General features: G+C 55.1%; 1 protein-coding gene across 1 annotated transcript in view; it reads left to right on the plus strand.

The window, feature by feature from the left end:
* The first annotated feature begins 660 nt into the window (after window positions 1-660).
* Window positions 661-24,142, plus strand: part of Tesc (tescalcin) — a 29,261-nt gene continuing 5,779 nt past the window's right edge. Inside the window, exons 1-4 of the mRNA XM_041649186.1 lie at window positions 661-960; window positions 14,459-14,528; window positions 21,327-21,407; window positions 23,044-23,183. Coding sequence (XP_041505120.1) covers window positions 903-960; window positions 14,459-14,528; window positions 21,327-21,407; window positions 23,044-23,183 — 349 coding nt within the window. The 5' untranslated portion in view covers window positions 661-902. The remainder of the gene's footprint in view (window positions 961-14,458; window positions 14,529-21,326; window positions 21,408-23,043; window positions 23,184-24,142) is intronic.

Consider the following 24,142-nt stretch of genomic DNA (forward strand, 5'->3'; position numbering starts at 1 on the left):
CGCAGAGGGGACCTTAATCGGTTTTCAGCAATTATGGGGGGGTTCTTCTAGCTCTGCCAGGCTCCGCGTTGCTGCAAGAACTGCCAGGGCTCTGGGTCCTGGTTGGCCACAGTCGGCTCCTGAGAGCACCAGCACCAAAGAGCTGGGCCCACCCGCGTCCGTGACCCCAGCACTTCCAGCCAGGACAGACTTTGGCAGCTGGACCTGTCTGGGTGTCACCTATCCGGGCAGGGCATGGCTGGGGGCCCGCAGGGTAGCCTTAATGTTGAATTCCTCCGGGCCCCTCCCTCATCTTCTGTATAGGATCCCACGGACCCCACTCCCCACTCCTTAGGTGGTGAACATCTCACCGCGCCCCTATTTGGAGATGGAGCAATGGTGGTTGGAGCAGCAGCAGGACTGGCCAGTGAGGACCGCCTACCTCACTACTTAGTGGGTCTCCGGGACCCACGGGTCCCACCTACTCCACTCAGCAGTTAAACTGAGGCCACCTGCGGGCGCGCCCTTCTCCCGGCGCCCGCCTGGGTGCAGGGAGCGGAGGAGGGGCGGCTTTAGCCTAGGTTCGCACGCACGCTCTCCTCTGTCCTGCAGGACCCCGGAGGGTGGGCGGTGAGGTGCGGGTCGCTCTGCCCCCAACCCCACCCCGCGAGGCTGCGGCAGGGGCATGACCGAGTTGCGTTCTCCACTCCCCCACCCCGGCCCCCGCGGCCGCGAGTGAAGCCGGCTAGCTCTAGGACCGCGCCGCTCCGCCCGCCCGCCCGCCGCTATAAGAGGCCGCTCCGTTCCCCACGCGGAACCGGCTCCGCGCCTCGGTCCCCGCGTCCCCACCCGGCTCCAGTTCGGCGCAGCCCAGGCAGTCCCCGGCCTTCCTTCGAGGGGCGCCCCGGGCCCCGCTGCGCACCATGGGCGCTGCCCACTCGGCGTCCGAGGAGGTGCGGGAGCTCGAGGGCAAGACTGGCTGTGAGTACCGTACCGAGGCCGGGCACCCGAGCGGGGACCGTCGCCTGCATGCCCCCGCTTCGCGCCGCCGCGCTGTGTGACCTTGGGCTAGTGGCTGGCCCTCTCTGTGCCTCGCTCTCCGGTTGCTTCAAATGAGTTCCCGCCCGCCCCTGTGCGGGAGCTGCCTCCGAGAGGGGCTGGAGGGGACCCCGGACGGGGGCGGGGTGGGTGGTGGCCCGGGACGCAAGGAGACCCAAGCCTCCCTCAGCTGAGGCGGAGGGCAGGGCGGAGTCGGGCAGGTGGCCGCGGCTGCGAGGGCCGGCGCCCCGGCAGCCTCGGAGAGCGCTGAGCGCGCGCCGCACCTACAAGTCTGCGGCTGGCGATGCGCAGGGCGGAAAGTTTGCAAGTGGCGGGACCGGAGGAGCCGCGCCGCCCGCGGTGACCTTAGGCGGGGGTCACCCTCCCGCGTCCCCGCGCGTCCCCGCCCCCGGCTGCAGCCTTGGGCACCGAGCCCCGCGTCCTCCGAGCTGGCACGCTCTACCCGGACCGCAGAGGCCCGGAGGGGCGAGCGCGAGGAAGCGCCGGTCCGACCCGCGCTTGACCCTGGGCGTGGGTGGGCAGGCGCACGGGCAGAACTTGCCGGTGTTAGTCCTTCCGAGGCGGTGTGACCTTGGGCCAGTCAGTTTACGCCGAAAAGTCTCAGTTTGTCGCCTCTGTGGAATGGGAGGGTGGTGGCCCGTGAGAGCGCCAAACACCGGCAGCTGCGGCGGGAAGCAGCTGCTGAGTTGAGAGCAGCCAGTCAGCAGCCACCCGAGAGGGGACCCCGCTGCCACCCGCCTCCCTAGAGCCGGTGAAGTCATAGAAAGTCCCACACTGCCGAGTGTCTACACCCGCGCACACAGTCAGCCCAAATGTGGAGTGGATCCGGTTAAAGAGTCGAGTCGTTTATATAACTCGCTAAGGGCGGCATCCGAGCGGTCCGGTCCCTGCAAGAGCGGACTGTGGGAGCGCTGTCGGGAGTGTGTGCACACCGTGTGCAAAGCAAGCGCGAGTGTGTGCAGGCTGTGTGCAGGCAGGCGTGTGTGCATGCTGTGTGCAAATGGGAGTGTGTGCATACTGTGTGCGAGCGGGGGAGTGTGCATGCTGTGTGCAAGCTGGAAGTGTGTATACACTGTGTGCAAGGCAAGCCGGAGTATGTGCACGCTGAGTGCTAATGGGACTGTGTACGTGCTGTGTGCAAGCGGGAGTGTGTGCAGCGTGTGCACCGCTGTGATCCTGGACCCTCAGTGCCTCAGTCTTTCCAGTTTAGGAACCCCGAATCCGCGTCCTCCCCCCAGTCTCACTCTTGTATTTCCTGAATTCACTTTACTGAACGCAAACCAAAAGTTTTATAAACGCGACAACCCCCCCCTCCCGCCGCCCTGCAGGCCCACGCGGGAGGCCCCGCCCACTCCTGACTCAGTTTGACCCATGGCCAGTTGCTGCCCCAGCTGGTGCAGGTTGAACACCCCCCCCCCAGCCTTCTGGGGGAATTCCAACGGGCTGTGGGTTTGACAGTGACGGCCGCAGAGCATGCCGGGAGCCTTGTCAGTTTCCTGGGTTCAGCCTCCCACGGTGGCAGATGCTGGGGTGGCTTCTCCTCTAGCTGCCTGGGCTCTGAACTCGAGTCCAAAGGAGGCTGCGGAGGGGACCCGAGGTTACCCCCCGGGGACAGTGCTTCCTGGGGTCCCGCAGGCCTTGAAGGCGCTGGTGCCGTCTGGGCACTTTCACCCACTTGGCAAATCTTTATGGACCCGGGTTTTTGAGGATTTTGGAGGATGCGGCGGTGACCCAGAGACGCCAGTATTCTCAAACGGGATGCACAGCACACAGATTTACCCCGTGGGTGTTATGTGCCGGGAACAAACAGTGGGGGGGGGGGTGTGCACAGGTAACTCAGGAGCCAGCCATGTGACAGCGGCAGGAGCATTGGAGCAGCAGGTGCCAAGCTGTGGCAGGAGGCAGCTGGTCATGTCGGTGAGAGTGGTTGAGGACACAGCAGTCCCTGAGGCTCAGGCTGCATTGCAACCTTACGCTTCCTGTGCCTCAGTTTCCTGTACTGTCAAATGGACGCAGCAATCGTATCTTCCTTAGAGGTGCAGCCCTCAGAGCCACCTCGGCCTGAGTGTTGGTCCCTTTATCTCTGCTGTGTGCCCTTCAGTGGGTCGCTGCCTCTCTGGGCCTCACCTCTGAGGGTTGTATGGATGGATCTGAGGAGGTGACTTTAGCCGTCAGCGGGAAGGCACTGGATGGGCAGTGCCTGTGAGAACTTTTGGAAAGTGTCCCAGGACTGGGGTGGCCAGGGGGACATATTACACTGGGGCTTGCTCAGTCCAGCACTTAGCACTTTAAGACACCCAGTAGGTCTGCACACCCATTTTCAGGAAGGGCCGTTTCCTCCCACAAGGGAAACCGAGTTTCCAAGACAGACAGCATCTTGCCGGCAGCCCCACAGCCAGGAGTGGAGGTGGGGATGGAGGGTCTGGGTTCAGCGGCCTCTCTGACTTCCCAGGTAGGAAAGGCTGCCCAGGGCGGACAGCTTTTCCTTCCTTCACCCTCTCTGCTGCCGGCCGGCTGCGTGCATCTGTGCGCGTCTGTGCCATCGTCTGTCTAGAGACCCATCTCTTCCTCTGCGGTTCAGATTTCAGATCTGACCTCCCTGCCCCTGTCTCAGGGGAAAGTTCCTGCCACTGTTTAGGGCTCTGAGAGCCCTTGCTCCCGTCCAGAAGATTGTCCTGCCTGGCTGCTCCCATGCAGCCTCAGTGAGCACACTCAGACCTGGTCCTCCCTTCGTTCCTGGGCTCCTCCCGCCACCTTCTCAGTTCTGTCACCTGCCGCCTCCCCCTAAAACGCGGGCATCGGTGTCCCTCTACTCCCCACAGAGTGGCAATGAGACCACACAAGGCTCACATGGGGGCAGGGGTGTCACTGAGTCCTTCATAACCCCAAAAAACATCACTGAGTCGAGGGTCACCTCCCCCTACAGGCTTTGTCCATGCCAGCCCTGAGGCACCCCATGGAAAATGGGCCTGTTGGCAGCTTGCCTGTCTGCATAGGGCACAGCAAGGCCCCCTTCCTCCACAGAGAGCTCACTCGGTGACTCATGGCTCAAGCCTCCCTCCTAGCAGAGCCAGCACCCACCTAGACTGTTGGTGAGCAGCCAGGGACCTCAGCTCGTCTTTCCACCCAGGAGGGACATCAGGCCAGGGCCATGACCGTCGGGGACCCTGAGCTAGCCTGGGGTACTTCCCCTGCCCAGTCCTGATGGAAGCTAGGCTGGAGGATACTGGGAAAGGCCTGCAGAGCCAAGAAGCTGCCAGAAGCAGCAGAACCTTGGGCCAGAGCTCAGGCCTCATGGCGACATTGGTAAGTCTGTCCGTCACTAAGAGAAACACAGCTGTCAGTAAGGACATCCTGCGGTTCTGGAGCCTGCTGGGGACACTGCTGGCCCTTTGCATGGATGAGATCATGGAGGCTCTGCAGATGGATAAGGGGAGAGCCCCTCCCCTCCAGGGGAGAGCTGAGGCCAGCTGGGGCCTGGTTCCTTTGAGTTCCATTGAGTTCACCCCACCTGGGGGGGGGGGTGAGATTTCTTATAGTCCTCTTTGTAGAGCTATGGTTGGAACCCAGGGCGGGCCTCTCACAGGCTAGGCAAGTGCTCTGCCAGTTAGCTGCACCCCAATCCCCCTTTTAAGAATGTTTGATATAGTCTTCCCCTGTAGCCCAGACTGGCCTTGAATTCAGGATCCTCCTGCCTCAGCCTCCCAGGTTGCCAGCTCAGGCCTGTGTCATTGTCTGGGAGTGACCTCTGCCCATTGCAGGTCCTGGATGAGGGTGGGGGATGGGTGGTTCTCTGCTCTTCCGGAAGTTCAAGGGCTTCAAGTACAGGGGAAGCTGGCGGGGTGGGGGGTGGGGCTGACACCTCTGGAGTCAGCCACCAACAGAGGCCTGAGAGCAGCCAGCCAGAGCCACTTCTGCATTAGTGGCCAAGGCTGTTGACCCTGGGGGCCCCTGATTTCATGGCGCCCCATCTCTCTAGGTTCTCAGTACCTTCTCATCCCAGCAGAAGGCTAAAAGAGAAGGGTATTCAGTTTGAGGAGATCCTGTCTCTAGAAAACGGGGAGGGAGGGAAATAAATGTTTTTTTTTTTGTTGTTGTTGTTTTTCAAGACAGGGTTTCTCTGTGTAGTCTTGCCTGTCCTGGAACTCACTCTGTAGACCAGGCTGACCTCAAACTCACAGATATCCTCCTGCCTCTGTTTCCTGAGCGCTGGGATTAAAGGCACGTGCCACAACTACCTAGTGCCCAGCAGCTACTCCCCAGCCTTGGAAGTCAGCTGGTCAGCTAGCTATCCTTGTAAAAGCTCACTGAGGGAGGGTTCCTCCTCACGACCACTTACAGACAACAGAGGTTTAGCTCAGAAAGTGACTGCAGTGGTCCTCTAGTGAGGTTTCAAATGCAGAGAGAGAGAGAGATTGAGATTGGGCACGCCAAAGGGCAGAGCCCACAGTCCCGTGGGTCCCTGGCATGCCCAGGAGAGGTGAGCATGGTACAGCCACATGCTGGTAAACTGGGTTGCATGGTTGCATTGGGCCTTGGGGCTGACAGGATAGGTTCTGGATGATATGGAATGTTCTAGAACTTGCATGTTTGGTGACAAGCAGTTAGGTTGGAATGGGAGCTACTCCTTCTGTCTCCTGGGGGTTTCCAGGGTGGCTCACATCTGTTCTGAAGAGAGAGTTCTGTTGTCTGTGGGAGAGCAGGTGGCAGTGGCTGAACCTGCCGGCTTGGGGACCTGCAGTAATGAGCTCCCTGAGCATCTTCTTACCCCCCCGCCCTGTGGGCCAAGTGTTTGGTTTTGAGCTAATACCCCGCTCCCCAGATGTATCAGGGGCGTTAATCAGAGCTCAGGCACACGGACCGGGTGACAGAACAGCCGGACAAGTGCCAAATATACGGGGTGGGCGCTCCAATATCCCCAAAGCACTTAGGTCCCTGATACCTTAAACTAAAAGACTGGGGTCTTTGCACCTCTGAAGGACCCATTGCTCTCGGAAGAAGGTGGGGCTACGGCCCCAAGGGAGGAGCTGTCCCACCAGCCAGTCTGTCACTTGCTCCACTTTAATTATTCATAAAGCCAGAAGGTCACCTGGGCATTTCCGTTGGTGACAGCGGTTTTCTTATGCACTAGGACAAAAAGGTCCTTTGTTGTCCTTGAGGAGTGACCTTTTCGGTTGGGCAGGCTGTCAGGAGTGGCCTTCCACTCACCTTGGGAGGCAACAGGAAGTAGCTGAGGTCACGTCACGGTCACGTCAGGGCCTGAGATTCTCTAGAAGGGAGGGCGGGCAGCAGGGGCATTGTGGATGAGGCTGAGCCCCTTCAAGAGGACCCTCGCTGTGCCTCAAGCCGCAAGTGTTACAGCTGGAAGAGGGGCCCAGGAAAGCCTGGGCTGAGCATCCATCTCAAAAGCAGAGTGCTCCCAAGTACAAACTTCTGAGCACCAGTGTGGTGTGACACCCCAAGTGGAAAATTCCTCTGTGACCTCACATAACAGTGCACTCAAGACACGGGCAGGGGAACTTCAGAGGGAACTCAGTGGTAGGACACTTGCCTAACGTGGGGGGCTTTGGGTTCAGACCCCAGCACCACAAAAACGAATCAAATAATCTTATATCAAGCCTCAGTCCATAGTGTGCTTGCTTAGTGCACACAGAGCCGTGGGTTCAGTAACCCAGCACCAAATATGACCAGTGTGGTGGAGGCAGGAAGAGCAGAAGTTCAAGGTCACCTTCAGCTACACACAGAGTCTGAGGCTAGCCCAGGATACGAGCCCAGGCCTGGAAACAAGTCAAAATATTATATAACATCAGTTTTTAAATTTTGGTTTTGGTTTTTCGCTGTAGCTTTAGAACCTGTCCTGGAGCTTGCCTTGTAGACCAGTCTGGCCTTAAACTCACAGAGATTCACCTGCCTCTACCTCCCGAGTGCTGGGATTAAAGGCTGCACCACCAACGCCCAGCATAAACTCACCTTTTTGTTTTGTCTTGGTCCCGTGCCTGAGATACTTCATCCGTAACAGAGTAAAACCTGAAATGGGCACAGTCCAAGGCTGTGAATCCTCCTAGTTACAGGGTGATGAACTTTTGAAGTTGGCCACCTTCCAGTGTACACAGTTTTTAAAATTATATCGGTTTGTGTGTGCACACGGGCACACGCGCGTGATCACTCCACAGCACAGGCTGGGCAGCAAGAACCTTTCTTCTCTGTGCCATCTGACCAGCTCTGCGGGCAATTTTTACATCCACGTCCACAATTTCCTCATCTCCCAGCCTTGCCATACCTAAAACGAACTGTTACCTCTGCCTTTGTGCTTAATTTTATCTGGCTGTGTATTTTTGTTCTTGAAGTCTGCCTACAAGCTGGTCAATCACCCTTTGGGGAAAACACTTATTTTCACAAACACTGCCCATTATGAATCTTCTTTCCTATCTAATACATTTTCCCATGGATTTCTCAGCAATGGTCTGCGAGTTATAAACTGGACTCTCTTTTCCTGGTGTTTATGAATGAACATTGAGCTGGGTATAAAATTTTAACTTATTGGATGATTTTCCCAACCCCACCACAAAGTTCTATTTTGGGTTGCTATTGATATATTAGGTTTTGTCTAATGGCTTTTTGTTGTTGTTATTGAAACCTATTTTTCCTCTGTTTTAAAGTTTGTAATGCTGTTTTTTCTGTTGTTATTACTTGCATTTTTTTAAATTCTGACAACTGTCTGGGTACCACACACTTAAAAAAATAATTTATTTAACTTTATTTCATGTGCATTGGTGTTAAGTTGTCAGATTGCCTGGAACTAGAGTTCTAGACACTTGTGAGTCACCATGTAGTTGCTGGGAATTGAACCCAGGACCTCTGGAAGATCAGCCAGTGCTCTTAACTGCTGAGACATCTCTCCAGCCCCTGTGTTGGTGTTTTAGATAGGATCATAGCTGGGAATGGTTTATGCTGTTTCATTCTAAAGGACACTCATGTTTTCTCTCGTGAAAATGTCTCCTGATGACCTCTCAGTGGTTCCAACATCCATGGGTTGGACCTTCTTGCTGTCCCCTGACCTCTTGACCCTTCCCTTGTGTGTCTGCATCGCTCTGAGCCACACTCAGCATCATCTCCTTAGGTCTGCCCTTCGATTCACTAAGTCTCTCTCCAGCAAGGTCGCAGCCTTACCCTCTGTCCTGGCTGGTTTTATGGCAACTTGACACAAGCTAGAGTCATCTGAGGAGGAAGCCTCAATTGAGAAAATGTCTTCATAAGATCCAGTTGTAGGGCATTTTCTTAATTAGTGGCAGATGGGGAGGGCCCAGACCATTGTGGGTGGGGCCATCACTGGGCTGGTGGTCCTGGGTTCTATAAGAAAGCAGGTTGAGCAAGCCATGATAAACAAGCCAGTAAGCAGCACCTTCCATGGCCTCTGCATCAGCTCCTGCCTCCAGGTTCCTGCCCTCTTTGAGTTCCTGTCCTGACTTTCTTTGATGAACAGCAATACGGAAGTGTAAGCCAGATAAACCTTTTCCCCCTCAAGTTGCTTTGGTCTTGGTGTTTCATCGTAGCAATAGGAACCCTGATTTAGATACCCATTAAGACTTTAAATTTTGTTTTGCTTTGTTTTTTGAGGCAGGGTTTCTCTGTATAGTTCTGACTATCTAGGAACTTGCTCTGTAGACCTGGATGTCATTGAGCTCACAGAGATTCGCTGCCTCTGCTGGGTGCTGGGATTGAAGGTGTACACCACCACGGCCTGGTAAACTTTTAAATTCTAATTACTTTATAAATCGCTTATGGGTTCATGCTGTAGGGTTTGAGCATACTCTTTGGTTCCTTTGCTTTGTATGGTTGACTTGATTCTGGGTCCATCTTCTGCCGGGGCCGTCTTCGTCCCTCCCAGTGGCAGGGCTCCTGTGCACCCCAAGTCACTGATCCTGCCTCCTGAACAGGGAAGGGGGTGTGCTGCCATTGGCACTGTTAGGAAAGCCGAGCTGCCGCCTGCTCAGCCCTGGCTCAGCTCCTGCCTGTGAGTCAGGCTGTCACCCTCTCTATTCCTGCTATAAGGCGAACAGTAAAGAGCCAAGCAGGGCTGGGGAAGGGCGGGCACACCCCAACTGTAGTGCTCAGAGCCACGCTATCCCACTCAAACAGTTTTCTGCGTTGCTTCATTTGCTCGGAGTGCAGGGTGTGTGTGAGAGCAAAAGCAACCCACCCAGCCCGTCCCCTCCACCAAGGGTGTGTTCTGTGTAGAAGAAGCCCACAGAGACCCCAGCGGACCCTTGGTGCCGGAGGTGACTACAGATGATGTTTCCCTGCTGATGTGGGCTGGGCTGGCTCTGCCCGGGAGGGGGGGGGGGGATCTGTGGCTTTTGTACTGGGCTGACTTCTATGAGAAAAGGGTCCGAGGGTCTGAGTTCCCTTCTCCTTGGTGGTTCGAGGGTCTGCGTTCCCCCTCGCTGTTGGTCCGAGGGTCTGCGTTTCCTCCTCTTTGTTGGTCTGAGGGTCTGCATTCCCTCCTCATTGTTGGTCCGAGGGTCTGCGTTCCCTCCTCATTGTTGGTCCGAGGGTCTGCATTCCCTCCTCCTTGGTCCGAGGGTCTGCATTCGCTCCTCATTGTTGTTCTGAGGGTCTGTGTTCCTGTCTCCCTATTGGATTCAAACAGTCAGGCGCATCCTTGGGAGGCTTCAGAGTCCATGGCAATATGGAGGGAGCACGCCAGGGCTGTGGCTGCTGAGGCGCTGGCAGTTGGAGGGAGGGTGTTCATGAGAGGGCTGCTGGTAGGATCCCCTGCGAGGAGGCTCGAGGCTCCAGAAGCCAGGCCTCCCTCCCCAGTCCTGCATTAGTCACTGCTGTGTCTGGAGCCCCAGGTGGCCTCCCTGTGGAGCCCAGAGGCAGCAGAAAAGCCCTGCAGACTGGAGTGGCTCAGGGCACAGCCAGCCTGTCACAGCCAAGCTGATGACTCTTGTTCCTCTGCTGAGATTCGGAGCTAAGTAGACAGTGATTTTTTCAATTGGGACCAAAGTTCGTGTGACGTAAAATTTACCATTTTAGGACTGGGAGATGACTTGGTCGGTGAAGCGCCCTGTGAGCATGAGAACCCGAGTTTGATCCCTCCCACCCATGTGAAATGTGGTAACATACATCTAATCTCAAAGCTGGGGAGGCAGAGAGGGGAGGGACCCTGGGGCTGGGTGGTACTGGCCAGGTGCCGGGTGCACTGCTGTCACGGGCCCACTCTGCACGGGTGAGGGCCACAACAGCCTCTCTTTTGCGACAACAGCCTCTCTTTTGCGATTGTGCCTGTGGATTTCCCCTCTTTCCCACAGCCATCTGCAGGAGACGTGGCTCTTTTCACCTTGGAGAGCTGTGAACAGCACTTCTGACATGTCTCCATGGGTAGCATGTCTCCATGGGAGCCGTCTCCTAGGAGGTGGGAGGTATTGTTCTCTCAGAGGAGGAGGCAGAATGGTGCTTAAGGAGCTGCTCAGCTTAGCTCCGAATTACTGGCCTGTGCCTGGGCTGATCCTCCGGTACCTGGGGAGTGTCCCCAGGGTCTTGGCCCCTCTCTTCTTACCAGGTCTGCTGCAGCTGCTGGCTCTCAGATGTCCCCAGCCCCCCTCTCTGTGTCTGCTTTTCGTCTTATCTTGCCAGGGGTGACAGATCTTGGCCCCTGGCTTGGAGTCCCATGTTCCCTGAAGGTGAAGACTCTAAAACTTGTCCCTCCTGGATGAAGCCAGCCCAGCCCACCCTGCCACTCCCAGTACTTCGCCTCCCCCACAAGTCCTGGGTCCCAGACTCATCAAAGTTATTGCCATGTCCTTGGCCACCATGTCCTCCCATGCCTCCTGTCTCAGACTTCAGGGACCCCCATCAGACATCCCCTCCCATCCCCTCCCCAGAGCTGGAAACATCTTTCCCATCACTCCTCCTTTCCAGCGAAATGTGAAATTCACACAGCCTTCTACGGCCTTATTACTTTATGTCGGTTACTTGTTGACATGGTAGTATTTTAGATATTATAGACTAAAGAATATATTACTAAAGCTAATTTCACCTGGATGTCAGTCAACAGTTATTAGAAACTCCAGGGAGCACAATTTACAATTTATGTGTATCAGAAGTATAGCCTTTGACCCTGGTACTCGGGAGACAGAGGCAGGTGGATCTCTATGAGTTCGAGGCCAGCCTGGTCTACAGAGCGTGTTCTGTAGGAAGACCCCATTTCAAACACACAAACAAACAGTGTGGACGGAGGAACTGGGGCTAAGGCTCTAGTAGAGATTTCCCTAGCATGCCCGAGGCCCTGAGTTCAGTTCTCCAGCCCAGGGTATAGAAGTGAGCTGGAGGCTACCCTGGGCCTCATGAGAGGGAGGGATACAGGGAAGGGGAAGTGTGTCCTTTATAAGATCACATGTGCCTGGACCACGGCACCGAGCCAGGGATGACTTACTAATATTTTTGAGAGCGTCTGCTGTCCCATATGGACGGTGCCGTGTGCTGGGAGATGGTATTATGGCTGATGCCTCCACACTGTACGGATTGAAACTGGAAGACCCGGGCAAGCCGAAGAAGCCTCAGTTCCAGTTGCTGTGCTTGCTCTGTCTCATGCACTCACTTGCCTTCAGCATGAATTCATAGCAAATACTATCTTGGCTGATTGGGTCATCCCCTTGATGCCATGCAGGAAACATTAAATAGATACACTTCAAAATTGTTTGCTGAGGGCTTGACGATGTGGCTCAGGTCCTAGAGGGCTTGCTTGGCATGCGTGAAGCCCTGGGTTCACATAGCACATAAACCCCAGCAACACACAAGCCAGGTGTGGTGGTGCATGCTTGTAGTCCCAGCACTTGGGCGGTGGAGGCAGGAGGATTATTCTTAATAACATAGAACATCCAGGGCCAGCCTGCGATACATAAGACTCTGTCTCAAGTATGGTTTTAAGGGTGTGTATTATTCCAACTCAAGGATGTCCCAGGACGATCGCGGTTTCCAGGGTCTTGGCATTTTCTTTGCAGTGCAATTATTATTAGCTTTTATTACGAGGCAGGTAACTTCCTGTGGGCAGCTCTGTTCACTCCTCACTCCCTGGGATTGTTCTAGGGATCAGATTGCTGTTGGGAAGGGTGTGTACACCATCATTGGGTACAGATGTCACACAAGACAAATAAGCCCGAGCTTTCTAGAAACTGTGGTATAGCCTAATTCTACACTTTGCACTAGCCACAGTAAAGAAATGGCCCAGGATGCAGCAGGACTTTCTGTTGTAGCTTCTCGGGAGGCTGAGGCAGGAGGATTGCTTGGGTACACTTCAGGCTCAGCCTGGGGACCCAGCTCAGCCACAGAACATCCAATAAAAGACGTAGCAACTACAGATTTGATACAGAGAGATGTTTTGAAAACAGTCCCAGGTCGGAAGCACTCCTGGCCCTTCTCAAGTGTCTCTGTGAGGGCTTCTGGGCCGTGAGGGCAGCTAAACCACCACAGAGTACAAACGTACGCATATACTCTCTGTGCCTGCTGGATCCTTATTTTCGTCCTGTTCCTCCCCAGGGGCATTACTGGAGTTGGTGACGTGTGTGTGTGTGTGTGTGTGTGTGTGTGTGTGTGTGTGTGTAATTACAGGGATTCGAAGGCATCACACCCCTGGGCTGGGAGTGTCGCTCAGTGGGTAGAATGTTCACCTAAGACTCCCAGAGCTTTGGGTTCTGTCCCCAGCTCCTAATAACTTGGGTGTAGTGGCGCACACTTGTAATCCCTGTGCTCAGGAAGTGGAGGCAGGGGGACCAGGAATTCAAGGTCATCTTTTGCTATGTAGTAAATTTAAGGCTAGGCTGCAGGAGACCCTATCTCCAAATAAGTAAGTAAGTAAATAAATAAATAAATAAAAGTGCTTCCCCCATAAGCATGGAGCTCCACACCTTCTAAGTATCACCTGTGCCCACATCAAGGAATAGAACATTCTCTGCCCCAAGGGCCCTCCTCACACTTCATTCATGTTATTCTGCCTCCTGGGGCAGCTACTGCCCTGATGGCTAGCACTGCTAGCACTGTATGTGGTCAAGTGTTTCCCGAGTATGAGCCTTGCCCAGGTGAAATGGTGACACGCATGTCTTTTCATGCCTGGCTCCCTTGGTTCTGTATTACATATGGTGCCTGATTCCGTTCTTGTATGCTGTCCCATCAGTAGGCTGCATCGTCCTTTTGTACATTGGCTGTCCTGCCCTGGGTGGTTTCTGGTTTACAATGATCCCACAGCCCAGCCACAAGAACACAAGCGTGCTGTGTGCATTTTCCTTTCTGCTGCCTGCCCTGCTCAGTTTGCTTGCTCTCTACACGGCTGTATTTTTCTCTAGAAAGGTAGTGGTTGTCCTGGATATCAGTCTTTGCAATCGTCCATGACTACATGTGCAGTGTGGGGTTGCAGCCCTGCCTGCCTGTGCTGCGTGGGACGGATGTGCGAATGCCTGGAGTAGTGCCTAGCCCAGGTTGGCAGCCTTCCCTAGTCTTCCCTGGTGAGCGGCAGCTGCTGCGGATGCTTCAGACTCAGAGTGGTGGATTCTTGAATAAACCAAGGCTTGAGCCTGGGGTGGGGTGAGGGATGGAGGGTCCTAAGGGCTCAGGTACTCACAGCTCTAGAATGAGAGGTGATGTGGGGGAGGGGAGGAGGAGATGAGGCGATGCAGGTGGGTACAGCAGGTCTCCAACCTGGCCACTGCACTGGCAAGTTTAGTCTGAACTGGCCATGGTCCCCAGGAGTATTGAAGGCCCTGAGCATCAAGGGTCTGGGGTGCATGGACGGCCCATGTGAAGGGATCTAGATTGTATTCTAGATCTCTCAATTGCTAGTGCTGTGTTCTGCAGCCTTGTGAGTGGCAGCTGGCCAGAGGAAAGCCAAAGATGACTGTATGGACTCCCTCTGGCCAGTCACCACTCTCTCTGGACCAGGAGCATTGTGTGTCCTGGAGAATCTCTCTTTCATTCCAGGCCCACCTTCTCCCTTCTCTTTCCGCTCTCCCCACCTTGCCTTCTCCAAGCCAAGTCAAGCCGCACAGGCAGATATGGGACAGGATGGCAGGGGTGGGGTGGGGTGGGGAGGGCAAACAAGCAGGTGCAAGTTCTTTCGTGGGACAACACCTGGGGGAGTGGCTGGTCTGGCCCACATCAGGGGCTGTCACTCATAAACAGCCACGCTCTTGCTAAGGGAGTAGACAGTGGCCACAGAGCTGCACAGCAGGCAGAGCGGGAGACTCTTCTGTCTCTCAGCCGTGGTTCAGTGTGGTCAAGGGGGCGTCCCAAGAGGGATGGCAGTGGTGAGTGAGGAGGGGACCAAAGAACGCTGCAGCCTCCGATCACCTCAAGTTCAGTGTCAAGGATCCGTCGCTATCTCTCATTTTCTTTTCTTTCTCCCTTCCCCCTTCCCCCTTCTCAGTCTCCTCGGACCAAATCGAACAACTGCACCGGAGGTTCAAGCAGCTGAGCGGGGACCAGCCCACCATCCGGTAAGATGCCCAGCCAGGCTGGGCTGGCAGTTATTTCTTGCCGTTATCTCTTTCCCCAGGTCCGGGTGGCTCTGGGCAGGCTGACCCCGAGGCCTGTCCCAGTTTCTGTTTTTTTTTGTTTTGTTTTGTTTTTCGAGACAGGGTTTCTCTGTGGCTTTCGAGCCTGTCCTGGAACTAGCTCTGTAGACCAGGCTGGTCTCGAACTCACAGAGATCCGCATGCCTCTGCCTCCCGAGTGCTGGGATTAAAGGCGTGCGCCACCATCGCCCGGCTTGTCCCAGTTTCTGAAGCAATCCTCACATATGAATTTTCCTGGGTTTTTCTAAGACAAGCTGTGAAGAGAGGAAGGGGCCCTTTCTGTTTCTGACAGAAACCTGTGGGGGAAGCCAGGGAGGGGAAGGAGACAGCATCAGCCACCCGGCCCTGCTCAAGGGCTTTATGCAGTGTGCGACCTGGACTTGTCCTGAAGCCCCACCCCCACCGCATGCACACACATTGAGCGCCTGCTGGATCCTTCCTGGTGCTGGAGCTGATGGAGCTGTGTGCTCAGGCGCTGGCATTGCCTTGATGAGCCTGTTTCTGGACTTCTCTTCCTCTCTGTCATTCCAGTCTTGGACAAGATGAGATGGGTGGGGGTGTCCACTCTCTGTTAGGGAAGGTGATGTTTTCCACGGTGGCTTCATTGCTTTGTACTGGGGAGGAACACTGCCCTACACATTGCTAGGCAGGGGCATCACCATGGCATACAGCCTCAGTCCTCTTTGCTTTTCCCTTTTCCCCGAGGTTGTGTCTAAATTGACCAGACTGGCCTTGGACTCCCTCTGTAGCCCAGGCTGGCCTTGGACTCCCTCTGTAGCCTAGGCTGGCCTTGGACTCCCTCTGTAGCTCAGGCTGGCCTGGGCTTGCTATCATTCCTGCCTGTGAAGAAGCTGAAATGACAGGTGGGAGCCACAAACTCTGCAAAGTGAAGAGTCTTCTGTCACAAACTCTCTAGTAGAGAGTAGGGTCCTAAAATATGCATGGGATCTCAAGGTAACGTTGTTGAAACACTGATGCAAGCCTCACACAGGCCCCAGGAAAGCTTCCTTCATGGATGGCTTCATTTCGCCCTTGGAGGGAGCCGTGCGCACACCTACATTTTCTTGCCTGCTACACAAAGGCACATTACTAACCTAGTAGCATGGTGCTCAGAAGGTTCCCATGGTCTCAGGGGTTCTGCGGCCTCTGGTCTCAATTTAATTTGCACCACACTGTATCAAGACAGGTTGATCTGAGCAGAGAAGCCCAGAGAAAGAACCTGTGTACCCTGTGAAGTTTCCTGGCTCCTCACTGGCTCAGGTGCCTGAGCCTGAGCCATTGCCACGGCTAGGAGCCAGAAACAAGCTTTGCCTTGCCTAGAATGGAGGAGTCGGCTCTGGGGTCAGACACAGCCTTACTTGGGGAGAGTCTCTGGGGTCAGACACAGCCTTACCTGGGGAGAGTCTCTGGGGTCAGACACAGCCTTACCTGGGGAGAGTCTCTGGGGTCAGACACAGCTTTACCCGGGGAGAGTCTCTGGGGTCAGACACAGCCTTACCCGGGGAGAGGCTCTGGGGTCAGACACAGTCTTACCTGGGGAGAGGCTCTGGGGTCAGACACAGCCTTACCTGGGGAGAGGCTTTGGATCAAATTCCACCTCTTCAGACTCAGGGTCAGGAGAGAAACTTGGGAGACAAACCCAAGCTTTGGCTGTGTGCCTTTGGACCAGCTCGCCCTCCTTCCCTCCTTCCCTCCTTCCTTCCCTCCTTCCCTCCTTCCCTCCTTCCCTCCCTCCCTCCCTCCTTTCCTCTTTCTCTTTTTCCCTCTCTCAGAGCCAGCCTTCTGCATAAAGCAGTCTGCTTCTTTAGCTTCGGTCTGAGCATTAAGCTTGCAGATGCACACATCTGGTTCCCAGACATCTGGCAAATGGGCCAGGTTGTTGCACCTCACCTGAGATGTGGGGCAGGGCCTGGCTGATCTGCTTGGAGGGTGTAGGAGTCCTGAGTCCTGTGGGGGAGGGCGTGCCACAGAAATTCCATCTGCACGAAGGTGAGTTTGGGATCCGGGGGTGGGGGTCAAGCTGTAAGGTATTGAGGGACACCCATGCCGTAGGCACGCAGGACCCTGGCTCTTAGCAGAGTTAATAGTCACCTTCCAATCCCATGTAGGTGCTCACGCAGCCGGTGTCCAGGGACTCTCCAGGAAGCTATGGCATCTAAGCCAACCTAGTGTGTATCATGAGCTGCGTGACCAGTCAGGTTCCTTGGGGCTGTAATGGGGAGGGCAGCCTCTGGCTGCCCTGTAGTGGGGAGGGCAGCCTCTGGCTTCCCTGTAGTGGGGAGGGCAGCCTCTGGCTTCCCTGTAGTGGGGAGAGCAGCCTCCGGCTTCTCTGGAGAGGTCATGCCTTGAGATGCTTCTTGCATGGTGTGTGCCTGACCAGGGCCTTAGCCCAAATGCCACAGCAAACTGCAGCCGCCCACCCACTAGCTGTCCTACGGCACACCCTTCACCCCTCTAGCTGTCCCTTAGTCACAGTGAATGGGGCCTGTCTTTTGCTGACCCCTCCTGCCCGACCCGAAGCTGCCCTGTGGTGTGTGTCTGTCTCTCTGTCTTGTTTCTGGTCCATCAGGAAGTGCACAGTTCTACCCAGAGTCCGGGATTGCTGTCCTGCCCTCTTGTGTCTCTGCTCATCCCAGTCAGTGTCAACCCCAGCGTCCTCTCCCATCCTCGGTTTCTGCATCCAGCATTGCCTGGGAAGACATAGTCCTTTCCCTGAAGAGCCCCCATGAGGCCTCAGTTTCCCCAGTGTGGGCAAACTGTACATTCTGTGTGTTTATTCTGAGCTCTGAGGCCTAGCAGAGTGACCTTGGCAGCTGAGCTGGGCCTCCGAGGCCACCGGAAACTAGCCTACAGCACTGGGCTTGCAGAAGAGGCCAGCCCCGCCCTCGGTGGTTTTCTTAGCTTCATGTGTCCTTTGTGGGCTGGATGCTTTTCCTACCCTCTTTGTGACTCTGGGGGTGGGGGAGGGGACTCAGACTGGCACTGGGCAAGAGTGGGTGCCCATAGAGCTCTAATTCTCAGCAAAGCCTAAAAGTACAGCCGGGAGGAAGCGGGAGGGGAGCCCCCCAGGGCCGGAGCACTTCTGCTGGCTAGCTGTGTGACTGCCACTTGCAGCGTGGCCTCTGTGGGCCCCATCCTCTTGTCAGTGAAAGTGGACCCATCACTGTCACTGCTTGTAAGTGTGAGGGTGACATGGGGAGGGCACTTCAAAACTTGGGGGAGATGATATAAGATACCTTGGGGCTTCAAGCTGCCAGAGGACCCATGGAAGGTGGGTGTCTCTTCGGGTTTTCTGTGGCTGTTCTCCTTGCTGGTCACAAGGGCGGTCCAGCAGGGCGGCCATGCTGGACTGATGACAGCAAGCGGGTCAGTTCAGTCCCCACGGCAGTGACCTGAGAGCATCCAGGGCCCCAGGGTGGGGCAGAGCCCTTGCAGTTAGCTCAGTGAGGGCCTGCTGGGCATGAGACAGAGACTCTGAAGCTGCTCGGCTTGTCCAAGCTTGAGCCCCAAGACTTGTCTTTTCTTTATCAGAGTGTGGGGTAGCAGAAGTCAGGGGTCTCTGGGTACCAGATGGCAGACCTGCTTCTTTTGAGTGACTGCTTCCGGACCAAGGCCAAGAGGCTGGACGGTAGCCGCTGTCCTTGTTCTCCATTTCTTTCCTCCCTCCCCCTCCCCTTTTGGGGGCCTCCAACAAGCGCCCTGTACTGAGCTACACCCTAGCTTTTATTCTCCCTTGAGACGGGGAGGGGGAGGGGGAGGGTTGCCAAGCTGTGTAGGGCTGGCCTCAATCTCAATCCTCTTGCCTCAGCTTCCTGAGTACCTGGGATGACAGGTGCTGCCACTCCTGGCTAGGAAGCTGCTTCTTCTCTCTGCCTTCTTTGTCTCTGAAATGGGTTAAGTACCTGCCCTCCATGGTATTGTCGTGGGGGTGGAACTTTCATGCTTGGGAGAGCTGCCCTGGTGGCTGTCACTAATATGATCATGGCTGCAGTGCCACGGTCCACATTGCTCCACTGTGTTCATGTGTGACACCCCCATCCCAGTGTCCTCAGCATTCCCACAATCCCCAGCTTACAGCTGCAACATCGGAGGCTGGGGTGGGGGTAGCACCCTCTCTCCCAAGATCATAGACTGCAGAGGGTGGAGCCTGGGTCAGCAGCCATATCTCTGTACTTTAGCCCATCACACTGGTGCAGAGAGAAGCATTAAGTTTGCACCCATCTCACAGATGAGCAGACTGATCCTCACAGAAGCAGTGCCTGAGGTGAGGTGTGGGTGGAATAGGAGTGTGGGTCTGGCAGGCACCTGTAGAGACGGAGAGCAAGGAGCACGGGCAGGACAGTACCAGGAGTGTGAGCATGGCTTTGCCCTGCCTGGGTTCCAGTGTGACTCCCCACAGCTGGGTGAGCCTGGGCAGGGGACTGGCTCTCTCAGTGTCTCACCTGTTACTTCAGGGAATCACAGGAGTCCCAGTTGGGTGTCCCCCAAGTGAGGTACACACCACAGGCCTCATAGCTTACACAGCCACTGTGACTGTCATCTGAATGGTGGCCTGCAAGGTGGGGAGGGCTCTGATGATCTGATTGTCTCCATGGTGCCTCGGTCCAGGGTTCTGGTTTCTCTTGCTTCCCTCTGTGGTTGCATGGGGGCGGGGACAGAGCCCTGTGTGTCTGGCCCGGAGGCTCCCTGTGTCCTCTCTGGGTTGCCCGCTGCAAGGGCAGCTAGCCGTTATCTTGTGTGGAAATTCCCTCTGTGGAAATGGACGGTGCTGCGGTTGGGTTGTTTTAACAAAAGCAGGGGAAAGTTTTCAGTGGTTTTGGGGGAGAACCTGTTCCCATGTATTATCCAGCCATTTAAGCTTTGCTGGCACTTTAAGCAGCCCAGAAACACACCCACCCCCATCACCCTGGAAACCAGACTCTGTGCTGGCTTCCCTTCTGAGCATGGTGTTCTTGAGGCTCAGTGGCAGCGTGTGTCCTTGCATCCTTCCCTTGTTTGGTTAGGTTCTCAGCAGGCAGTCTGTGCAGCCTTGAACTTGTGTTCCGCTGTCTCAGCCTCCTCGGCTAGGATCCCAGGCAGGCACCACCACGCCACTACTTCTCAAGTGCCTGGGACTGCAGGTTGAACCCCGCACCCTTTCCTTTTGAAAAGTGTTATTGTGTGTCTACACAACTTTGTGGAGTCAGTTCTGTTCTTCCACATTTCTGTGGGTTCTGGGAATTGAACTCAGATCTCCGGGCTTGCACACATGCGCCTTTTCCTGCTCGGCCATCTCCCCAGTCCCTCCATCCCTTTGAACTCATCCTGCCCCAAATCTGGTTTTTGTTTTTTTTTTGTTGTTGTTGTTTTGTTTTGATTCTATAGTGACACCCATCACTCCAGGACAGCTCTCCTGAGCGTGTCCTTCCAAACTGGGCTCTGGTAAATGTAAAAGGTGACTGTGCCCAGCAACCAGTTCCTGTTTGGCTACATGCCACCAGTCCAGCCACGAGGGAGGGGCAGGAAGCCACCCAGGGGTGGTGAGAACAGGAGTGATCCGGTCACCTGCTTCTGCTTGTGTCTGGAGCCTGAGGTCCCTGTCCTGTGAGGGAAAGCCAGGATGGGACAAGGAATTGTTTGTGGAACCTCCCAACTCAAACAGCTTCAGCTGCCAACCCCAGTCTATTCCAGGATCACAACCCCTACTAATGTCCTCAGGTGTGTGCGTGTGCATGTGTGTGTGTGCGCTTTAATGAGCCGACCCTTCCCCATCCCGAGCATTCTTTCTTGTCCCCTAGAGTACTGGGCCGTGCCCTAGGTCCCTCCAAAGGTCACTACCATGGAACAGGCGCAGGCAACCTCAGCGGAGGTTGCCCCCTCTTCCCCCGTGAGGCAGGACAGGCACTTGGGCTCTGCACCTGCACCCCGCCCAGGCCTGTAGCTGCCGGTGGATGGGTTTCATGTCTTTATTGAAGTGAAGCCCACGCCTTGCAGCTCAGTTGTTAATATGCAGGGCAGTGTTGGTGTGTCTCCTGAGTTATGTATCCAGAATATTTGTCACCCAAGAGAAACTGGTCCCCTTAGGGGTCATTTGGCTCTCTCAGCCCTGGGCCACCCCTCTCCTGCTTTTTGCCACACGGACTCAGCTGTTCTAGACACATCATTTTATTGGAGTCATGACCTTTCTCTGCCAGTGTCTTTCCAGCAACATCAGTGTTAGGGTTCATCCTCCTGTGGTGGGGGTCAGTGCTTCAGTTCTTTTCTTGGCTGCACAATATTCCTGTGTGGACAGCCTGCAGTCCAGGTGCCACTTTTTCTGGGAGCAGGCATTTGATTGGCCCTCTTTGATTCTCATGTGTTCCTGTGAAGATTGCCTGAGTGTGCTTGTTCCTCTTCGGCACATGCTAGGAGGTGCCAGGCCATGAAATCCTCAGACAGTCCCTTACCTTGAGGCCCTCTGGGCCAGTGTCTTACTGCTGGGGGCCTAGATAAGCCACCTGGAGGCTCCCTGCCTGGACCCTGCAGATCCTATCTCTGCAGCCTGAGTGTGAGGGTCCCACCTACCTTTCAGGTTCTTCCAAGTGACAGGCTCCCTCAGTTTCCCCACCTCACCCAGTCTGTAGGCAGAAGGCCTGAGGAGAGGGTGGGGCTTGGGGATGAAGTGACACCACCCTGCCTGTGTCCCATGCCACTGATGACTCTGCTCTTGTGACTTTTTCTCCTGGGCGTCCTGGAATACAGCAAGGAGAACTTCAACAATGTTCCTGACCTGGAGCTCAACCCAATCCGATCCAAAATCGTCCGTGCCTTCTTCGACAACAGGTGCGCTCCCTCCCCAGGCAGGCCAAGGTGGGCCACCTCTGTCCCACCCGCCAGCTCCCAAATAATGACACAGAGACCTCTTATTAATTATGAAAGCTCTGCCTATAGCTTAGGCTTGTCCCACCAGCTCTTGTAACTTAAACAAACCCATCCATTTTAATCTATGTTTTGCTGCGTGGCTCATTACCTCATCTCTCGGTACTGCCCACGCTGCTTCCTAGATGTCTCCTCCTCTCTCACCCAGGAAATCCTGCCTATTCCTCCTGCCTAGATATTGGCCGTTCAGCTTTTCATTACACCAATCACAGCAGTGCACCTACACACAGTGTACAAATATATCACAACCCAGGGTGACATTGGACAGCCCTCCTGACTCCACTTTTGGGTTAGTCATTGCCAGCAATGGCTGTGTAACAAATGCGTCCAAAGAGAGCAGGTACTTTGGGTTTTGTTTTTTTATGTTTGCATGTGTGCTCATGTTCATATATGTAGGTATACATATATGTATATGCATATATTCATGTATGCATGTGCACATGTATGTATACGCACATGTTTGTGTCCACCGGTGTACATGTATATATATGCAAACATGTTCATGTATGCAGGTATACATATATGTATATTTGCATGTTTGTGTATGCAGGTGTATGTGTATGTATATTTGCATGTTTGTGTATGCTGGTGTACGTGTATGTATATGTGTACATGTTTGTATGCAGGTGTACATGTATGTATATGCGTACATGTTTGTGTATGCAGGTGTACATGTATATGTATGCAGACATGTTCATGCATGCAGGTGTACATGTATGTGTATGTGCACATGTTCATGTATGCAAGTGTACATGTATGTATGTGTGTATGTGCGTGTGGAGGCCAGAAGACAACTTTAGCTGGTATTCTCAGGCACTGTCCTTGCTTTGAGACAGGGCTACTCACTGGGATCCTCCTGCCTCCACCTCCCCAGAAGTGGGGCTACAGGCACACACTACACTCAAACCTAGCTGTATTTGCCTAACAGGCACTTCACATACTGAACAGGCTTTATACATTTTACCTATGACTCTGGGATGGAAGGAACCCAGGCTCTCCCCCTTGGGATCTGCCTCCAGTCCCAAGCCCAGCATTGACTCCTCATGGCTTCTGGGGGCCAGGAGGCCCCAGTCGGATCCTCCTCCCACATGTGGCCAAGGCTAAGAGCAGGAGGTATACCTCACAGGCTCACGGCTGGACACGACTCTGTTCCAGCTGGTGGATGATGAGGGTTCTGACCTCTCAACTGAGGGGTCTGTCATTTGATGGTGTTACTGGGAAGTAACTAAGCTAGGCTGGCAAGGGGGGCTGTGGCAGGCAGCTCAGGAGAAGATGCTTGGGAACATGTATGCAGAGGGCCATGTTGTCATGAGCTTACGAGTGTGTGTGTGTGTGCATGTATGTGCACGTGTGTGTACACACCACAGAACTCTACATGTAGAGGTCAGAGGAAAGTTAACAGACGTCAGTTCTTTCACCACGTGGGTCCTGTGGCTTGGCTTCTGGTCAGCAGATTTGACTGCAGGCACCTTTACCCACCAAGTCATCTCAAGAGATATTTCCTATGTCCTGAGGTCCTCCCTCCCTTCTGCCCTCCTAGGAACCTGCGCAAGGGATCCAGTGGCCTGGCTGACGAGATCAACTTCGAGGACTTCCTGACCATCATGTCGTACTTCCGGCCCATCGACACCACCCTGGGCGAGGAGCAAGTGGAGCTGTCCCGGAAGGAGAAGCTGAAATGTGTGTGCTGGGTCCTCAAGAGCGCGAGGCTAGGCCATGGGTGGGAAGGAGGGGACAGCAGGGGACGTAGCCTGGGCCCTTACAGCCTCAGTCTCTAAACAACAGCATTGGTGTTGCCTCTCTGAAGTTGCATTTTGGTGGCCTCATAAAAGTTCAGCAGCTCCCGGCTTTGGGGGACAGGGAAGGTGGGGGCTGTGGGGTGATGTACTTTAAAGAGACACGAGGTTTTATTTGAGGCCTGGGCTTAGCTGTGTGACCTTGAACCCAGGCATGGGGTGCTGACTGTGAAATGAATGGTTGTGGGGCTGAGGATTGTGCTGCAGACAGAACCTCACATCTGGGGCTGGGAGCCTGAGTCTGGGGTCCCACACTGCTCCCCCATGGTGTGCTGTGAGCACAGTCTGACAGCCTTCTCCTGAGGCTCCTCCGGAAGTCGCCATCCTGGCTGGACTGGGGAAGGACCTCAGGAATCATTGTCTCCTTCCACCGCTGCCATCTTCCCCACGGCTCCTGAGGGCCCTCCCCACCTCCTCAGCTCCAAGCACTCAGCCCTGGTGTGCACGTGAGGGGCGGGTGGGAACTACCATGCTGGGTTCTCCTAGGTTCCTGTATCACTGCTCAGGAGATGCCCAGAGTCCACCCAGACTGCTCTGAGGGCTAGGGTGAGAGTCGTGAAACCAGAGGAATACAGGTCTGAACTGGTTCAGGACCCCTGTCTTAACATGTACTGGACTTGATAGCCCATCTGTGAAATGGACCGTGACAGCCCTGTTCTCACAGGGACCAGGAAATACTTGGATGGTTCTAGGCATTTGGTTCCTGGTAGATGCCAGAGCAGAGTGTGGGGGGGTGCTGGGGTGGGGGGATCACCCACTCGGCACCTCTTCTCCATGGGGCTGCTGCCAAGGCTGAGAGAGGCAGTCAGGCCCTCCCTGCTAATCTTCTGCCACCCTCAGGAT

The sequence above is a fragment of the Microtus oregoni genome, unplaced genomic scaffold (genome assembly GCF_018167655.1).
Source record: "Microtus oregoni isolate MIOR12 unplaced genomic scaffold, Mior012 000003F_ref0000135, whole genome shotgun sequence".
In the NCBI taxonomy this organism is placed as follows: domain Eukaryota; kingdom Metazoa; phylum Chordata; class Mammalia; order Rodentia; family Cricetidae; genus Microtus; species Microtus oregoni.